Genomic DNA, 16,530 nt, shown 5'->3' on the forward strand with positions numbered 1-16,530 from the left:
CAAATCAGGAAATAAGGAAAAATTTAGAGTTCGGGCAGATATTTCGGCCTCGGGCTTGACCCAGACTGGTTTACCTACATAGTCTGGGAATTTGGACCCGACTTGGTCAAACGTGCAGTTTGACTCGATATGCTTGATTGGCCGCGGCCGTCCGTTCTAGCGAACCAGCCCCGAACCGTCAAAGAAAAACGTCAAACAATTTTTCTTAAAAAAAAAAAAAAAAACAAGCATATAATTCCTTAACGGGGTTTTAGTTTCATGGGTAAATCTTTTACCTACAAAAGAACGGGCCCTAAACGTCAGGATTCGTTTGCAATTTAGGGAAGGCGGCGTCTACGCGATTTCTCTCACCCTTTCCTTTCTCCTCGATTTCCTTCAGATTGGGGTAAAGGAGGTCTCTTTTGATCTCGATTCCTGCTCGAAAGGAGAGTTCCTCGCTCCTTGATTCTCTCACCCTTTCCTCTTTCATCCTTCTGTCCGTCGTCGCTAGGATTTGCTTCCGGAAACGAGGGTTTCTGGATAGCGGTTCTGGAATTCGAGAGCGCGAGGGGCAGAAATGTACAACGCGATGATGGACCCTGAGATGATGAGGCTCGCCCAGGAGCAGATGAGTCGGATCCCTCCCGAAGAGCTCGCCAGGATCCAACAACAGGTCGCTATCCCCTCTCTGTGGCGCTTTGAATCGTCTTTTGCCGCTTGGATCTGTAGAAAGACAAAGTTTTGGTTTTTTTTTAATGATTCTTTGTGTTTAATTTTATTGGATATGGGATCTAGAATTCAATTCGTCAATTAGTGGTGTGTGATGATCTTTGGTGTTTAAAGCAAGTTTATTAATGGAATTCAGGTCTGATTCGTTAGAAATTAGCAGTTTTTTTCTTTGAATTCCGTTAGTATTCTATGATTTTTGTTGGAATTATTCTTTTGATGTCAAAAGCTGGATTTTTTGGGATGGGGAAGAGATTTTTATTGGTATTTATGGGCTTATGTTTGATCTCGGCCTTGTATGGAAACGACAGTCTTCTAGTTCGGCCAGCTTAACAAAATCATCCATCATCAAGCCCCTTAACATATTTTATCACCATTAAAGATTGAAGTACGCAGAGAGGAACTTTTCTGGAGATAGAGGAGTGATCTAATACGTTCTGCCATTCCTCGCCACAGGGATAGTCTTGAGGGAGCCATTTTGTCAATAAGAAACATTGCTTCATCCACAGAACTACATCCTAGTGTGCCACATTGGAATGGTTTACTGTATCATGATATATTAAAATTTCAGATCATTCTCTTTGGTGTCCGGTGCCTTTTGGTGCTTGGGTTATGTAAGAACTTTCAAATCATGATTTTGGCGGTTTCTTTTACATTATTATTATTTTTGAACACCAAAAAGTGAGTATTATACCCTGGTTCGTGGCTCTGTGCCAATCAAGGGAATGTTGTTCTCTTGCGATTTTAATTGATTGCATGGTAGCTCTGATTTGTCCACAATTATATATTAGCAGAAGCTATTTTTCTATCACTGTTTTCCTATACTTGTTTTACCTCATAAAGCCAGTGCTCGGAAGCATTTCTTCTTGAATTAGTGTAACAATCTCTTGTACTGCAAGTGAAATGTTTACAGAGCCACCATGCCAACTTCTTTTTAGTCTTTATCCTCATTATATATATCGATAATTGAGATCCAACATATACTTTGGACCTGTGTCGTTTAACATTCCACTGCAAATGTTTTACTTTACATAGACAATCATGCCAACTTGGTCTCAACTCAGTTGTTAACATAGATTTCCTATTACATTGGAAACAACTCAATATGTCTATTGGATCTCTCCCCGTCCTTCCCCCTCTCCCTTCCTCCTTCCCTCCCTGCAAATATGTCATTCCTTTTTCCTTGATTGCTTAACTTCTAATGAAAATCTTCTTCCCTGCCCGCTTTCTGATAGTTACCTTCAAGCTGCAGTTCCTAGGCTTACATTTTGATGATTTTGCAGATGATGTCCAACCCGGAACTTTTGAAATTAGCAACAGAAAGCATGAAGAACTTGAGGCCTGAAGATATGAGACGTGCTGCAGAACAGCTAAAACATGCTAGAACTGAGGATATGGTTAAGGTTAGTGAGAAGATGGCTAAGGCTACGCCTGAAGAAATTTCAGCCATGAAGGCTCATGCAGATGCTCAAATATCGTATGAACTCAATGCAGCAATGATGCTGAAGAAACAGGTTCGTCTTACTTAAATTTGCTCAAAAGAACTATTACTATGATGATAATTTTCCCAGCAGAACAGCTTGTACATATAGACATCTCATTTCAAGGGTCATGGTAAGTATCTACTGTAAGTTCATGATTTTCTGATGAAATATAGTTTATAGGTATATGATTAGTACACAGAAGTGTAAAAGATATGCAAGGAAATAGTAGAATAAAAAATTTATAAGATCACTTTGTGGAATATCACCATTCAACTTTTAGGTTGAAATAGTTTTCCTGAATGTTTTGTAAAGTGGATTTGCTATGTTCTTATGTAGCATCAAGTTTTAGCATAAAAACAAAATAAATTTACTAGAGTTGTATTTGTTCAAACTGTAGCCTTCAAAAGCTTACTCAAATTTTAGGCAAACTTGTATAATTGTTGGGCTCAATAGAACTCCTTATCTGAATGTCGTTGGTCAAACAGTAATAGAATGACAGAGGCTTTTGTAATGCTTCTGCATTTTTTGATGCAAATCTTATCACAATTCTCTGAAAATGAAAACTAACCTATTGCACAATCTGCATCCTCTATGTTAAAAGAAATTTCTCCCCATTGCCTATCCATCAAGATATCAATTGTTTCCGCTGCTTGGATCTTTCCTCAAGTTAAGAGTTTTTCATTGATGCATGTTTTGGTTTAGGATTATACTAAACAGTCTAGGTAGATGTCTGGCATTTAATTGGAGGAATTCTAGTTAACCGATTGTAGTAATTACTTAACTAGATGAACAACATAATGACCATGTTACATTTATGGCAAACCTTACGGCAGTAACATGGAATATCCCTTTCCTCAACTTGGTTGGATTATACCTTTCAAATTTAGAATGAGTTGCATCTGACAATCCGCAGTTTTTTCCCTGAGTAAATAATTGCATCCAGTTGAACGGCCTTACTGTCATACTTCATCAACAATTACCTATACTTTCTACCTGGGCATTGTGAAAGACATTATCACCATATATTATGTGGCCAAGCAACTGATCAAGCAATCTTGAAAGGGTGTCTTTGTTGCTTAGCCTTTAAGTGCAACTTTTTGATAAAGCTATTATTATGATTATGCTTTCGAGTTTTAACCTTCCTTATCAAGCAGACAAGAAAACAATATATTGCCATGTCTAATAATAGTCTGGAGTTTTAGGAGTTTTACATTAAATAAATTTCATAAGCCTCCTAACGTACATTGCCTTGTAAAGAACACAACTGTCTTAATGTGCAGGTCGTAATGATTATTTTTTTGAGGTCAGGTGTGTATCAGACAATAGGTACTTTTGCTAAAGTTCAGAGTCGGCTTGGAAACTTCGACTGGCTATGCTGTCTGCTGTAACCTAGCTTTTTCTTAGTTACAAGGAAGACATCCTGGAAAAGTTCATTTTTGCTGGGAAACACAGTTTTCCTTCAATTTGGGTTGGTAAAATTAGCTAAAAAGAAAAAAGAAAAGAAAAAGAAAGGATCCAGAAACCTTTATTCTAGAATTAGGGAAACTAGGAATTTTCATTTTTAAGCTAAAAACCTTTAGTACCATAACTAAGATTTAATACTCTCTTTGAAAAGTAAAATTTAAGTACTTCTTTTTTCATTTTCATTTTCCTGTATGCTGAACACTTCAGTATTTGAACATTTTGTTTTCATGGAAAAAAACTGTTCTCCTCTTTTTCACTTATTTCCCTGTTACCACAAAGACCTGAACAGGCTTGATATAATATCAATTATTTAGCTGGTGTACACACACACTGCTAATAATTCTTGGCAGGCCAATGTAGTTGATGTGTCCCAGTCAATGTGCTCAGTGATGATGTTGTCATCGCTGATGCACAAATTGCTGAAGTTTATTTACAGTGTCTTAAGAAATTAGGTGTTAAAATTTCGACTATAAAAATCTCTGATTTCTAACACTGGTGCATTTGAGTTTGCTAAGCACTTCTGCATCAAGGGTGGATGCATGGAAGGAATGAAAGGGAGAGGTGCATAGAGGAGTCTTGTTAGTGAATATGCTCCTAACACGAGTGAGCATGTTTAAGTAGATTCCCACCCCTGCTTTTCTCAATGAATAAGAGGGGAGGCAAATATTTTTTCGGTTGACTCAGGGATAGAGGTTGGAATAGGGGACTGAGGAAAGGTCAAGAATGAGAAAGTCATCCTATTCGCTGGTGAAATACTAGTGAATGAATGCAGCTTGCTATCTGTTAGAACTTAGAGCCGATTGGTTATTGATTTACCATGTTTCTCATAACATTATTTGTTGTTCTGGCCATTGCTTTAGAATGAATTTTTGTCAACTGTTTAATTTGGATCTTCTCATTCTGATAATCCATTTGTTCTTGTTTGGTAATATCCAGCATTACTCTTGTTTTTTTTAATTTTTTTCCTTTTCATATCAGGGGAATGAGCTTCATAGCTGCGGGCAATATTATGATGCAGCTAAAAAATACTTGCTTGTATGTTTGTACTTTCTTTCACCTGTTACATTAAATGTCAATTGTTTTCCTTATCTACCTTTTAAGGTTTTATCATCTTCAGATAGTAATAATAATTCGCTGACTGCTTCACATAATCAGGCAAAAAACAACTTAAAAGGAATTCCATCATCCCAGGGTGGCACTCTCCAGTTGCAATGTTCTCTTAATCTAATGTCATGTTACCTGAAAACAAGGCAGTTTGAGGACTGCATCAAGGAAGGGTCAGAGGTATGGTCAATTAATTTTTCACTTCCCCCCTTTCTCTATAGAATTACTATTGCAGAACCGAGATAGACGAAGAAGAGGAAGAAGATAGGTAGTAGAGCAAAGATAAGAGAAGAAATTTAGGAGTACTCAGAGAAGATAGATAGAAAACTCTTGCAATACTTTAATTCTCATTCATTCATAACATATTGGTAATATTTTACAAGCCCGTATTTATAGGCTTACAATCCCACAATTGGAAGTAGCAAATTAAGCAACTCATCTTAACAAAATAAGGAAATATATATAGAATCTTATAAATAAGGAAAACTAAAGCAAATCAAATCAGCATTTTAAAAAAATGCTAACCAAATTAGGATTTCACATCAAATCAGCAAATTTGAGGAAATTTTAATCAAATCAAGATTTCATATCAAATCACTAATATAAAAAAATCCTAATTAAATTAGGATTGCAAATCAAATCAGCAATTTTGAGGAAATCCTAATCAAATCAGGATGGCAAATCAAATCAGCAATTTGAGAAAATCCTAATCAAATCAAGATTTCAAATTAAATCATCAATATAAGGAAAGCCTAGTCAAATCTGGATTGGCACTCACGTCTAGTGTAACCACGTAAGGGCGGCTTAGGATCTCCATCAATTACATTCACAACATTTGACCAATATGTATATGTATATACATGTAAGTGCAGAAACACACACACACACACACACACACACACACACACATATATATATATATATATATATAGATGTGTGCATGTACATATGCATGGATGTATGCATGCATGCTTACATGTATGTAGTATGGATGTACATTATTCATGCCTGTGGAATGTTTTTGTGTGCACAAATGCATGTCACTAAAGTTTGCAAGGCACTAGATGTGTTTATCATGTAAATTATGTTTAGAATTTTTTTTTCTTAAAAATAAGAAGATTACTACCTAACTGACCAAAGCAGCCTAACTGAATACGTACTCAATTTGTCCAAGGCAAAACCTATGCCCAGACCAAAATGAATTGGACACGCCGGCCTATACTTAAGTAAATACTCCCATGTGGTGCAATGCTGGTCAATGCTTTGATTCCATCATGCGGAGAGAACTGCCTTATTCCTTTCAATATACGGACTCCTCTTTCTCTCTGATCATCCCTCAATCATTCTTTTCTTTTGATTTTGCATGCATACTACTTTTTTGAATTCCTGAACTAGGACCACATTGCAAAAATTGGCATTTAGCTTGAGTTCTAAAATATTAAAATCTCTTCTTTATAGCCATGTTTCTGATATATTTCAGTTTTCAATTTTTTCCCAATGGGACTTGTTTTAATTACAGGTTTTGGCATATGACTCAAAGAATGTAAAAGCTCTATATCGCAGAGGTCAAGCATTTAAGCAACTTGGAAAGTTAGACGTGAGTTATGATTAATCATTTACTCTTGGGCCTTTTTGACATGTCGGTTGTCTAATAAGTTAAACATTCTGGGCTAGCTTCATGCGTGAAAATTATTTTATTGAAAGGCATGCCTGCTGAATAGAGTTTTAATAACTGAAACATGTATTAGGCTGCTGTCTCTGATTTGAAGGTGGCTTATGCAATTTCCCCTGAAGATGAAACTATAGCTGATGTCCTAAGGTATGATGTTTCTTCACACAAAACACAGGATTTTCATATCAGAAGTATGAAACTCTGGTAATTCATGATCTATGGCAAAGTGGCTCATGGACATATGTATAATGCAGAGATGCCAATGAAAAATTGATGAAGGAAGGTGGAGATAGGAATGTGTCACAAGGCAAGTTTCATTTGTTTCTTCAAGTCATATCTAGGTTGATGTTATTATATGAAACAAAATATTTTCATCTTGCAAGTATAAATACCTATACTTAGTTTTTCTTGTTGTTTTTGCATGGTCTATTTTGCAGGTTTGGTTATTGAAGAGATAGTAGAAGAAGAGACTGAACCTGAGCCATCGGACAGTCATAGAAGTGCATTGAACTATTCTGTGACCCAGTCAGTTGAAGCTGGTGAGAGCTCTCAAAAAGTGAATGGGTCTTATCCGGGTTCCCCTGCTGATTCTGAGTTGTTACAAAGTTTCAAGGATGATCCTGAAAATGTCAGGTATATCGGGACTAATTTAATTTTATGTGCAAATTTTCACCCATTCTATAGATACATAATTTACTTGCAGCAGTAGCCCTTCTAAAGTGAAACATGGTGGAGAATTTTCAGTTCTTGGCTTAAAAAAATGTGCAACTATATAACTAAATTGAGATGTAATTTTAGCCATCTTTTATTTGCTTTATCTTTTCAGAAGTTTCAATCTGTTTCACAAACAATTATGTTTCCATTGGATAAATTGGATAGTGCCAGAACTTCACCATATCTGCATTTTATTTATCAGCATCATTTACTGAAATCACTGAATTTAGTATATAATATTTCAAACTCAACCAAATATGGCATAAAAAATTTCATATTGACCGATATGCATGTCTGTGTTTGCACTTACCTGCTATGTCCATTCTTTTCAGTTCTTTAATTGTTTATAACCTTCCAGGTTATTCCAAAGTTATGTCTCAAATGCCGAAATGTCACCTGACATTGTAAAATCAGCCACAGAAATGATGAGTAGTATGAATCCAGAAGAGCTTCAGAAAGTGCTCCAAGTAGCTTCTTCCTTGAGTGGACAAGGCCCAGATGGTACAAGGTTAGGTTCAAAATTTCCAGAAATGACACCTGAAATGGTTAAGATGGCATCGGATAGCATTAGCAAAATGTCTCCTGAGGAGCTTCAGAAGATGCTAAAAGCTGCTGCTTCATTAAACGTAAATAGTGAACCTTTTCCAACACCAACAGGAGGTGGTCGTGCCCAAAGATCAGAAAGTGTCTTGCAGTCCTCAGTTGCTTCAGGTAGTTCCTCTACGCAGGACAGCAGTGCAGGAAGAAATGCATATAATGAGCTTCTCAATTCAAACATAGGTCAACCATCTTCTAGTATCCCAGCTTCAACAGCTGATTTGCAGGAAAGCATGAGAAATTCACTGCAAGATCCAGCTATGCGGCAGGTTTGGTGTTTTTCATATACAAAAGTTTCAGCTTTCAGTTTTATGTCTTTTATTCCTCAAGGTTGTTATCAAGCATCTACTCTTACAATTTCTGTGTTTTCTTATCCCTTTAAGATTATCAATTGGCAGATGTTTACTTCTATGATGAAGAACATGAGCCCAGATATGATGGCAAATATGAGTGAACAATTTGGGATGAAGCTGTCAAAGGAAGAGGCAGCAAAAGCTCAACAGGCCATGTCATCATTATCACCAGAAGACTTGGACAGGATGGTATGCTAATCTTATTGACTTTGTTTTTATTTTTTATTTTTAATGTCTATCATTTTGGAAAACGAGTTTAATATGCGGCTAGGATACATGGGCAGTACAGGTAATGAATATTTCCTAGGTAGTATGTGGCATGTGGCTGTTTTATATGGCCACCTATGGTGTTTATAATGGTAAGTTCATAAAAGTTAACTTACAATAGTAAAAACAAACAATTTTAAAATAAGTAAATTTATAAAAGTAGATTAAAAAGAAATTTAGAAATAATTCAGTATATATTTAGAAAAATAGAAAAACTGTAGAGAAAGCAGAGGAGGAAAGGTGCCAGAGGGCCACATATCTGGGGCTTGGGTGTATACTGGCTACTTGGGCACAATACACATTGGAGGGTGGCCTAGACCCTAAGATGGGAAGCCAGGAGGCACATATGCATGTGCAGCTGCATATGTGGCTACATAGACCACGTTGACATCTTTTTTTATATTTTAATTGTTGCATAAGCATTTTACCTTGTAGATGCTTGGTTGTTCATTCCATAGAGTGAAAAATAGCTCCTGTATTTGTCTTTCCAAATTGAGATTGTGTTTTAGACTCAGTAGCTTCATTTACACCTTTTAGTTTTTGGGGGGTCTGGTATTGGTGATAACTGACATCTGCATGCTGAGAACCATGCTTGATAGACCAATGCCTTCTAACTTTTCCTTTCTTTAGTTACAGAATAAAAGCTGAAGTCCACGACCTATATTTTAAACAAGTTCATATGATGCTTTTTATGCCAGCCCATCAAAAGCTTGTTAGGTTGGATCGCAACTAGAAATATGCTAAGGGCCTATTTAGTTGCATCTACAAGAACCTTTTTTTTTCATGTATGCAGCTAATCTTAAAGCTAATTCTACATGAAATGCAATTAACATGTAATGCAACAATGTATTCAATCAAAATGCTGTGTTTTCACCAGTAATTAGGTGAGAACTATGTCGTTAACACAATAAGAAAACAATATGATATATAAAAAAGAATCATATACAATAAGTGTATAATAAGATCAATATACATTACATAATTGCAATGTATATTATTTTTCTAATATATTGTATTAATAATATTATAGGAATTTTGTAATAGTTAATACTTAATATAATAGGTATACTCTAACATCAAATAATATACAAGGTATCATAACATTGCCAATATATGAAATTATTACTATGATGAAAATAATATCTGATAATTTATGTACAATAAAATTGTAATAATATTGCAACACAATTATAATTTGCAAATATATATTATTTCTTCATGTAATGATATAATTATCATAATGAGATTTTGGAACATATTTCACTTTATTTTCATATTTGTAAAAAGGGGTCACTTATTCATTTTTCTAAGTTTGCCTGATTGGACTTATTAGAACTATTATATCCCTATTCTCAAATGAATGCACACAATTAGATGCACATCATAATAGTTCATGCACACATGTTTGAAACGAGTGTCTGATACAAGTTCATGTACGCATATGATGTTATCAAATAGACTTAAGGAGAGGGGGTAAGGTTCAATAGAGTTTAAACGGACTGCTTTTTCCACAGCAAGAAAAAGGAGGAAAAAACAGAGTGGGCTTTTCCTTGCAAAGTTTGGTAGTACATTATGTACTGTTTTCTTACTATATTTTTATTAATTAATTTTCTGATTCATAATTCCATCTCTTAGTTACATGTTGCCAAACAATTTCTCTATCTTAAGTGTGCCTTTAGATGATAAAATTGCCGACTTCTAATTCAATATATTGAAATCACAATTTCATGTTGCTCCACCCATAAAGCATTGCTGGTTATGATGATCAAACAAGCTGTAAATCTATACTAGAGCAAAAATAAATCTGAGTAGATGTCTTAAGAGAATGATTAGAACACTTTGTTTTGAAAATGTAGGTAGAAATTCAATGTGATTTAAAATTTTAAACTTGCCATAAACACCCTAAAATAATTTATGGAGTCATTGTTTTTCTTTCTTTTCTTTTTTGTTTTTCTGGGTTTTGGTATGTGGTTGTATGTGTCTCAAAATGATGTGGGGGAAGGAGGTTATAAGGTTAGGAGGGGATGAAGTATTGTGATTTTGGAGAGATCAAAGAGGTGGTGTTTGGGAGGATAGTTACAAGGCTTAAGGCCTTCATGGTTTCCATCTGTATTCTATTATAGGCTTGTGAATGACTCATGAGGATTTGTTGAAGATTGTTGTTTTTTTCTAAATCGAATTAAATGGTTCATTGGAGTTATCAATGAGAATCTTATCATCCTTATTCCTGTGGTAAAATCAGGGTTATCACCCTTATTCCTATTCAGGGAGTTATAACATCAAGGGCTATAAGCTGATTGGCATATTGAGCGATATAGAAATTGCTCTTAACATTCTAGGGTCCTGGTTTTGACATAGCTTCAACATTGCTTAAAGGGATGAGTGCATCAGTATTTGACATATGGTGGTGGCTTTATGAGTGCATCAGAGTTAGGCATAAATATCTTGTGCCTCTGCACTTTCCTGACTTGGGCTTTGGTTGAAGTGAAGGAGTTACAGTTCCTTGCCTATTTTATTTCATGCTTTTTTGTGATGCATTGCTGTGGGTCAAAAAAGAGTGAGCTCCGTCACATTCCTCAATCGGATTGTCCACCCGCGAGGTCAAAATACAGCATGTGCCAAGGGTTACAGGAAAGATCCCTCCCATAAAATAACTTCACCCATATGGGCAATTCTGTGAGAGTGAGCCTTTCCGACCTTTGTTATCACCATGATTGCTGAAGTTTTTAATAGGTTATGTTAGAGGCAAAGTGGGTGGCTTTCTTTTAGGTTGAGGTAGTTTTCTCTTTGACGACAGGAATGATCTTTAGTTGATTTATGGTGACTCATCAGTGCATTAAAGTCAGATATTAATCTGTTTTACCAGGTTTGTGTGTGAGTCTAACCTTGAAAAAGACTTGTGAAACTGAATTTTTCCTACTGTACATTGTTCAGAGATTGGGCTTGGCTTGGGTTGCATTCCTTATTCTATTTCATCATCTTTTCTGCCATTTGGGCTGAGTGAATTTGTAGATGGCCTTAAGTGCGCGTGGTGCATCGAAGTGTGGTTTATGTGGGCATTACTTTGAGGTATCTAGGATTCCATTTGGCATTGTGATACATGAAAAGAGGTGGTCTTCATAACTAGTTTTAGATTTTATATTTAGATTTTCTAAGATTTAGAAAAGATGAGTATTTCTTCTGTACAATTACATTAAGTTTGAAAGTCTTCCAATTAAGAGATTAGTTTCTTTCACATTAAGAAATATTATTTAGATTGGAAACTCAAAATCTTAACCTTATCTGAGCTTCACTTTGAACAATTTTAATTAGGCTCCAGGCTGGCTTTTTGTATCAGGGTTAGTTATTCTAGACATATACTTTTTTGTTGTGCTAATTTTTGGAGTAGTCTTTGGTTTGTGTGGCTCAGTTCAATCTTCTTGATTAAGATAAAGTCAGTACTTCACGGATCCATGTCAAGCTTAGTTAACCTCGCTTCTATTTGGTGGAACAATTCCACTGTACTTTTTTTGTTTGGTATGAAATTGCTGGGAGAATGAGAGCAATTACATCAGAGTAATCGAGGTTTTGATGTCCACTGAGCATTGCATCTTTTCGAAAGCTGCCATATCCATGATCTCTCAACTGGGATTGTTTTCCTGTGCTTGACCGAGTCTGCTGTGTCTTCATCAATCTTGATTGCAAAAGTGTTTAGATGGATATGTAGGATCCTTGTCATGGATATGCATTAAACTTCTATTTGGTATGAAGGATGGATGGAGGAAAGTCTATCTATCCTCTCATATGTTTAGTGAAACATGGAATGATGGATGGAAATGATTTTTTTCTATGTTTGGTATAGGAGGAATGAGAGGAAGGATGGATAATATTTATATAATATTTTTATAAAATTATCTTTCGATAAAATATTATTATTATCAATTTATAACTCTTATTTGTACTAAAGAAGAAAATAATGTATAAACTTATAATCTATAATTATATAAAAAATTATATAAATATTTAATTCAATACATAATTTTATAAATTAATTATTAATTATAATTTAGTTTAAATAGTTAATTAATATTATACAAATAGCTAATTAAAAAATAGTAAATATAAATAGAGAAATAGAAGATAATCTAATTATTTAATTATAATTATGAAAATTATATACTAAAATTAAAATAATGACTAATAAAATTTAATAGTATATGATTAATAGTACATATATAAGTATGTAAAAGATAGTTTTATAAGAAAAATTAATGAGGGGTAATTTTGTCAATGTAAAAATCTATCCTTCAATACTCCATCTATTCTTCATCCTCCCAGTTTGGAAGGATGCAAATTGGTGGGCCAGAGCGGATGGACAATTCCTCCTTTTTCATCCATTTTTTTTATAACTTTTTGAATCTAATAGTAGATGGAGGCCATCCATCCTTTCAATCCTATCTATGCACCCTCCCATGACCCCAACCAAACACAGGATGAGTGTTGAGATGTAATTTTTGAGCCTGTGTTCATACAACTGTTTGTTAATTCAAAATTTTAGGCTAATAGTGATCATGGGTCTTTTCCACTATTGGATTTGTCTCCATCGTAAACAAATCTAAATCTCTTAGTTTTACTATTGAAGCTTTCCCTACAGTCACTTGATTTTAAATTTCCTATCATCTTTAAGTTAGATGCCGCATCCCATTTTAGACTTGTGTCCATCTATTCATTTCTTCATTCATTTATTTGTATATTTATCCTTTTTCTTTTCTCTTATGAAGTTTTACCAAATGAGTTTTTGCAAATAGGTGACTTTTTCCTAAAGTTTTGATAGGAAGAGTTTGGGTTAGGGAATTGTGAGGATCCGTATGGGTGTATATTTAATCCTGTATCGGTTATTTGTTAGGAAGATGTTGGGTATTTATATAGGATCAAAGAATCCAAATAACACCTTTCAGTTAGTCTTTTTGGGTGAGGTCATGGGTTGTGTCAAATAGTATCAGAGCGGACCTGATTCATAATTTGTGGACTAGGAGATATCGCAACATGGGTTCATTGGGCTGACCATGGGTCGATCGTGGTGTTTATGAATGGATATATAGATTTGAACCCTTAAAATGGTGAGAACATCAGGACTTAAATGAGGGGGAGTATGTAAGGATCCATATAGATATATATTTAGTCCCACATTGGATATTCACTGGGAAGATCCGAGTACTTGTATAGGGCCAAAGAATCCAAATAATATCTTTTGGCTAATCTTTTTGGATGACGTCGTGGGTTGTTACAAATGGCAGAGCCAATCTAGTCTATAGCTTATGTGGATTAGGAGATACTGTAGCATGGATTTATTAGAGTTGACTATGGGTTGGTCATGGTGCGAGGATCTGTGCGAACGTGTATTTAGTCTCATATTGGTTATTCATTAGAAAGATCTTGCATACTTATATAGTTCCAAACAATCAAAAAATACTTTTTCACCAGTCTTTTTGGGTGAGGTCTTGGGTTATTACAAATGGTATTAAAACCAACCCAGCTTATGATCTGTGGATTAAGGAATACTGCAGCATAGATTCATTAGGGCTAACCACGGGCCATTTGTGGTGTTTATGAATAGAAATATGGATTTAGACCTTTAGCCTGGCAAGGATGTCAGGGTTTAAATGGGGGGAGTATGTGAGGACATATATGGTCGTGTATTTAGACCCACATTAGTTATTTATTTAGAAGATCTTGAGTACTTATACAAAACCAAAGAACCTAAAAAAATATCTTCGGGCTAGCCTTTAGGTGAGGTCTTGGGTTGTTATAGGAATCTAGTATATGATATTATTTATTGGAGATATCTCTAGATTCTCTATGAACTTGGACACATTCCTATGACATTACGAACATTGCGATCCCGTCTGAAAGAGTTCTTCCCCAAGAGACTTAGAGGTAGAGATATTTTTCCTCTCTTTATCACATATCATCCTTTATTTTGGTTTTTCTTCTTTAATTAGTGAATAATAAATTCTGCCAAATCTTAGAATTTAATTCCAATACTATGCTTCTTGTAACTTATCATGAACCATTTAGATATGCATTTGTACTATGTTTTACATTCTTTACACAGAAATAGCATCTATATTGGCACTTATAGAAAATAGATATTTTTAGATTGGTTGTTTTTGATGTTGAGGGAGTTGTAAAACTGTTTCACTTAATTTAACATCTTTGTGCATCTGCTTAGGTTAGACATTGATCTTTATGAGTTTCTCAATGGTGGCATTTTTATCATATTATGGAATTTGAATTTTTCTTAACAAGCAAATAGTTATACTAAAATATAAGAGATGTCAGTGCTTGGTTGGCGCCTTATGTTTGTCTGAATTGTTAACTTGTTGAACATGTGAACCAAAGCTTGCCATATTTATCTGATATCTAATTTTATTGTCTTTTCAGATGCGTTGGGCAGAACGGGCCCAGCGAGGGTTTGAAACTATAAAGAAGACAAAGAACTGGCTTTTAGGAAGGCCCGGCATGATCCTTGCGATTGTTGTGCTTATACTGGCTTTCATCTTTCATCAGCTTGGATTTATTGGGGGATGATCACCAAAATTTTTCCAAATCATTGAGAAGTTGGATATCGTTGAAACATCATCTGGATGTCATCGTGGCAACAGACGAGGGGTGTCAATAGGCCTGTTTCTAACATCATTGGTGCCCTTTCTGTCCAAAGCGTTGGGCCCCACAGACGCCCATTTAATAATGTGTAACCTGAGTGGTCCTAGTCTGCCTGCAAGAAAGGTAGGTGAATCAAGAACAAGCAAAGTAGTATTGGATTTTAGTAGTTCTCTGCTTTGCCCGGATGTGTTTATAGCAATGATTTGATGTCATTAAACGGGAGATTATTGCAGTGAGGAATTAGTGGCACTGCTACAAAATCTATACTGTTAATCTAGGACCTCTTTGGCATTGTTGCTGGCTTCCCTGTCTTAAAAAACGGAGTACAAGTAATCAATGCTTTGTTTCCAATTGTCCAAATGGGTTTTATTAGAAGGAAAATTTAACTGGTTTGGTGTTTTTTGGTGGCTATTGGTCACTAGCAGCTGGTATTCGGAGCAGATACATTTGCTACAGAGATTTAAATGTCTTGATTCTTTTGAAAATACAAAAATAAGTTTTGCAAAGTGTTTCATGTTTTGCCCTTAAATTCTGTTTAAGGTTTTTCTATTTTAAGGGCTTTCAATTGTGAGTGCATGTTGTGTGTATATTTTGGAGAACTAGGATGTTTGCAATCTGGCGGGAAACGAAATTCTTTGTACACTGAGGGTTGTGTAGAAAATTCGACGTAGAGTCTCATCCGATTGGTTTACGTAGTTATTATTTTTCATTGCGTATTTAATGCTATCAAATCGATTTTTTAATTTAAAAATTTTGTATGATAAAAATATTTTTGTTCTTTGAAAAAATTATAATATTTTATATATATATTATGACATCCTGCATTCATAATATGCATATGGTGTCATAATTTTTTTATAAATAATAAAAATATTTTTGTTATTTAAAAATTTTAAGTGAAAAAATTGGTCTGTGGATATTAAATATGCATTGAAAAGTAGTTGGACAAAAATATCTTTCTCATATTATGATATTTGAAGTTATATTATGACATTTTGGATTATATTACGTCATAAAATGTCATAATTTTTTTTTCAAAAGATGTACATATTTTTATCATATAAAATTTTTAAATGAAAAAATCGATCTGTAGATAGTAAATATATGTTGAAAAATGATGATTATATGGATTAATCGAATAAAGTGATGTATTTCACATCAATTTTTTTTACATCGTGGTGTACAAAAAATTTTCTAGACGAGGGTGGGAGGCTTAAAACTGAGCGGTGACTATCGATTCAACTGCACTAACTTGAACCCTTAATGAGAAATTGTTAGGTGGACCAGGTCCATCATGGTTCGGATGAAATGAATCTTTTTTTTCCCTCTTTATTCTCTTCTAGGGTGGCTGCAACCCAGGTCCACGGTAGATCTGGTCCATCCAATAATTTGCTCCTAACGATGTCTTTAGAGTTTAAGCATTGGAATTCCACCTGAAGGCTAGAAAAGTATGAGCTTACTTTGTTTTCTCCGTGAAATGGTTCTAGCTTTCTGTAGGTGTTATTAGCTGACATCTCCAATTCTA

General features: G+C 34.9%; 1 protein-coding gene across 2 annotated transcripts; it reads left to right on the top strand.

Moving 5' to 3' along the window:
• The first annotated feature begins 305 nt into the window (after window positions 1–305).
• On the top strand, window positions 306–15,365 carry LOC105036238 (outer envelope protein 61). Of its 2 annotated transcripts, none has more exons than XM_010912002.4 (11): window positions 306–652; window positions 1,989–2,219; window positions 4,632–4,688; window positions 4,809–4,937; window positions 6,277–6,354; window positions 6,506–6,576; window positions 6,684–6,736; window positions 6,867–7,062; window positions 7,502–8,009; window positions 8,139–8,282; window positions 14,784–15,365. In XM_010912002.4, the coding sequence occupies exons 1-11, from the start codon at window positions 557–559 to the stop codon at window positions 14,928–14,930; spliced, it is 1,710 nt and encodes a 569-aa protein (XP_010910304.1). In that variant the 5' UTR covers window positions 306–556; the 3' UTR covers window positions 14,931–15,365. The 2 variants fall into 2 exon arrangements, with proteins under 2 accessions (XP_010910304.1, XP_029117993.1); XM_029262160.2 differs by having other exon boundaries at window positions 326–652; window positions 8,124–8,282; window positions 14,784–15,171.
• Window positions 15,366–16,530: the final 1,165 nt, after the last annotated feature.

The sequence above is a fragment of the Elaeis guineensis genome, chromosome 2, assembly GCF_000442705.2.
Source record: "Elaeis guineensis isolate ETL-2024a chromosome 2, EG11, whole genome shotgun sequence".
NCBI classification, from domain to species: Eukaryota; Viridiplantae; Streptophyta; class Magnoliopsida; order Arecales; family Arecaceae; genus Elaeis; species Elaeis guineensis.

Coding starts and splice junctions, on each gene's coding strand:
- LOC105036238 (XM_029262160.2), top strand. CDS start 557: ATGTACAACGCGATGATGGACCCTGAGATGATGAGGCTCGCCCAGGAG. Junction 2,220..4,631: donor CAATGATGCTGAAGAAACAG/GTTCGTCTTACT, acceptor TTTTCATATCAG/GGGAATGAGCTTCATAGCTG. Junction 4,938..6,276: donor GCATCAAGGAAGGGTCAGAG/GTATGGTCAATT, acceptor TTTTAATTACAG/GTTTTGGCATATGACTCAAA.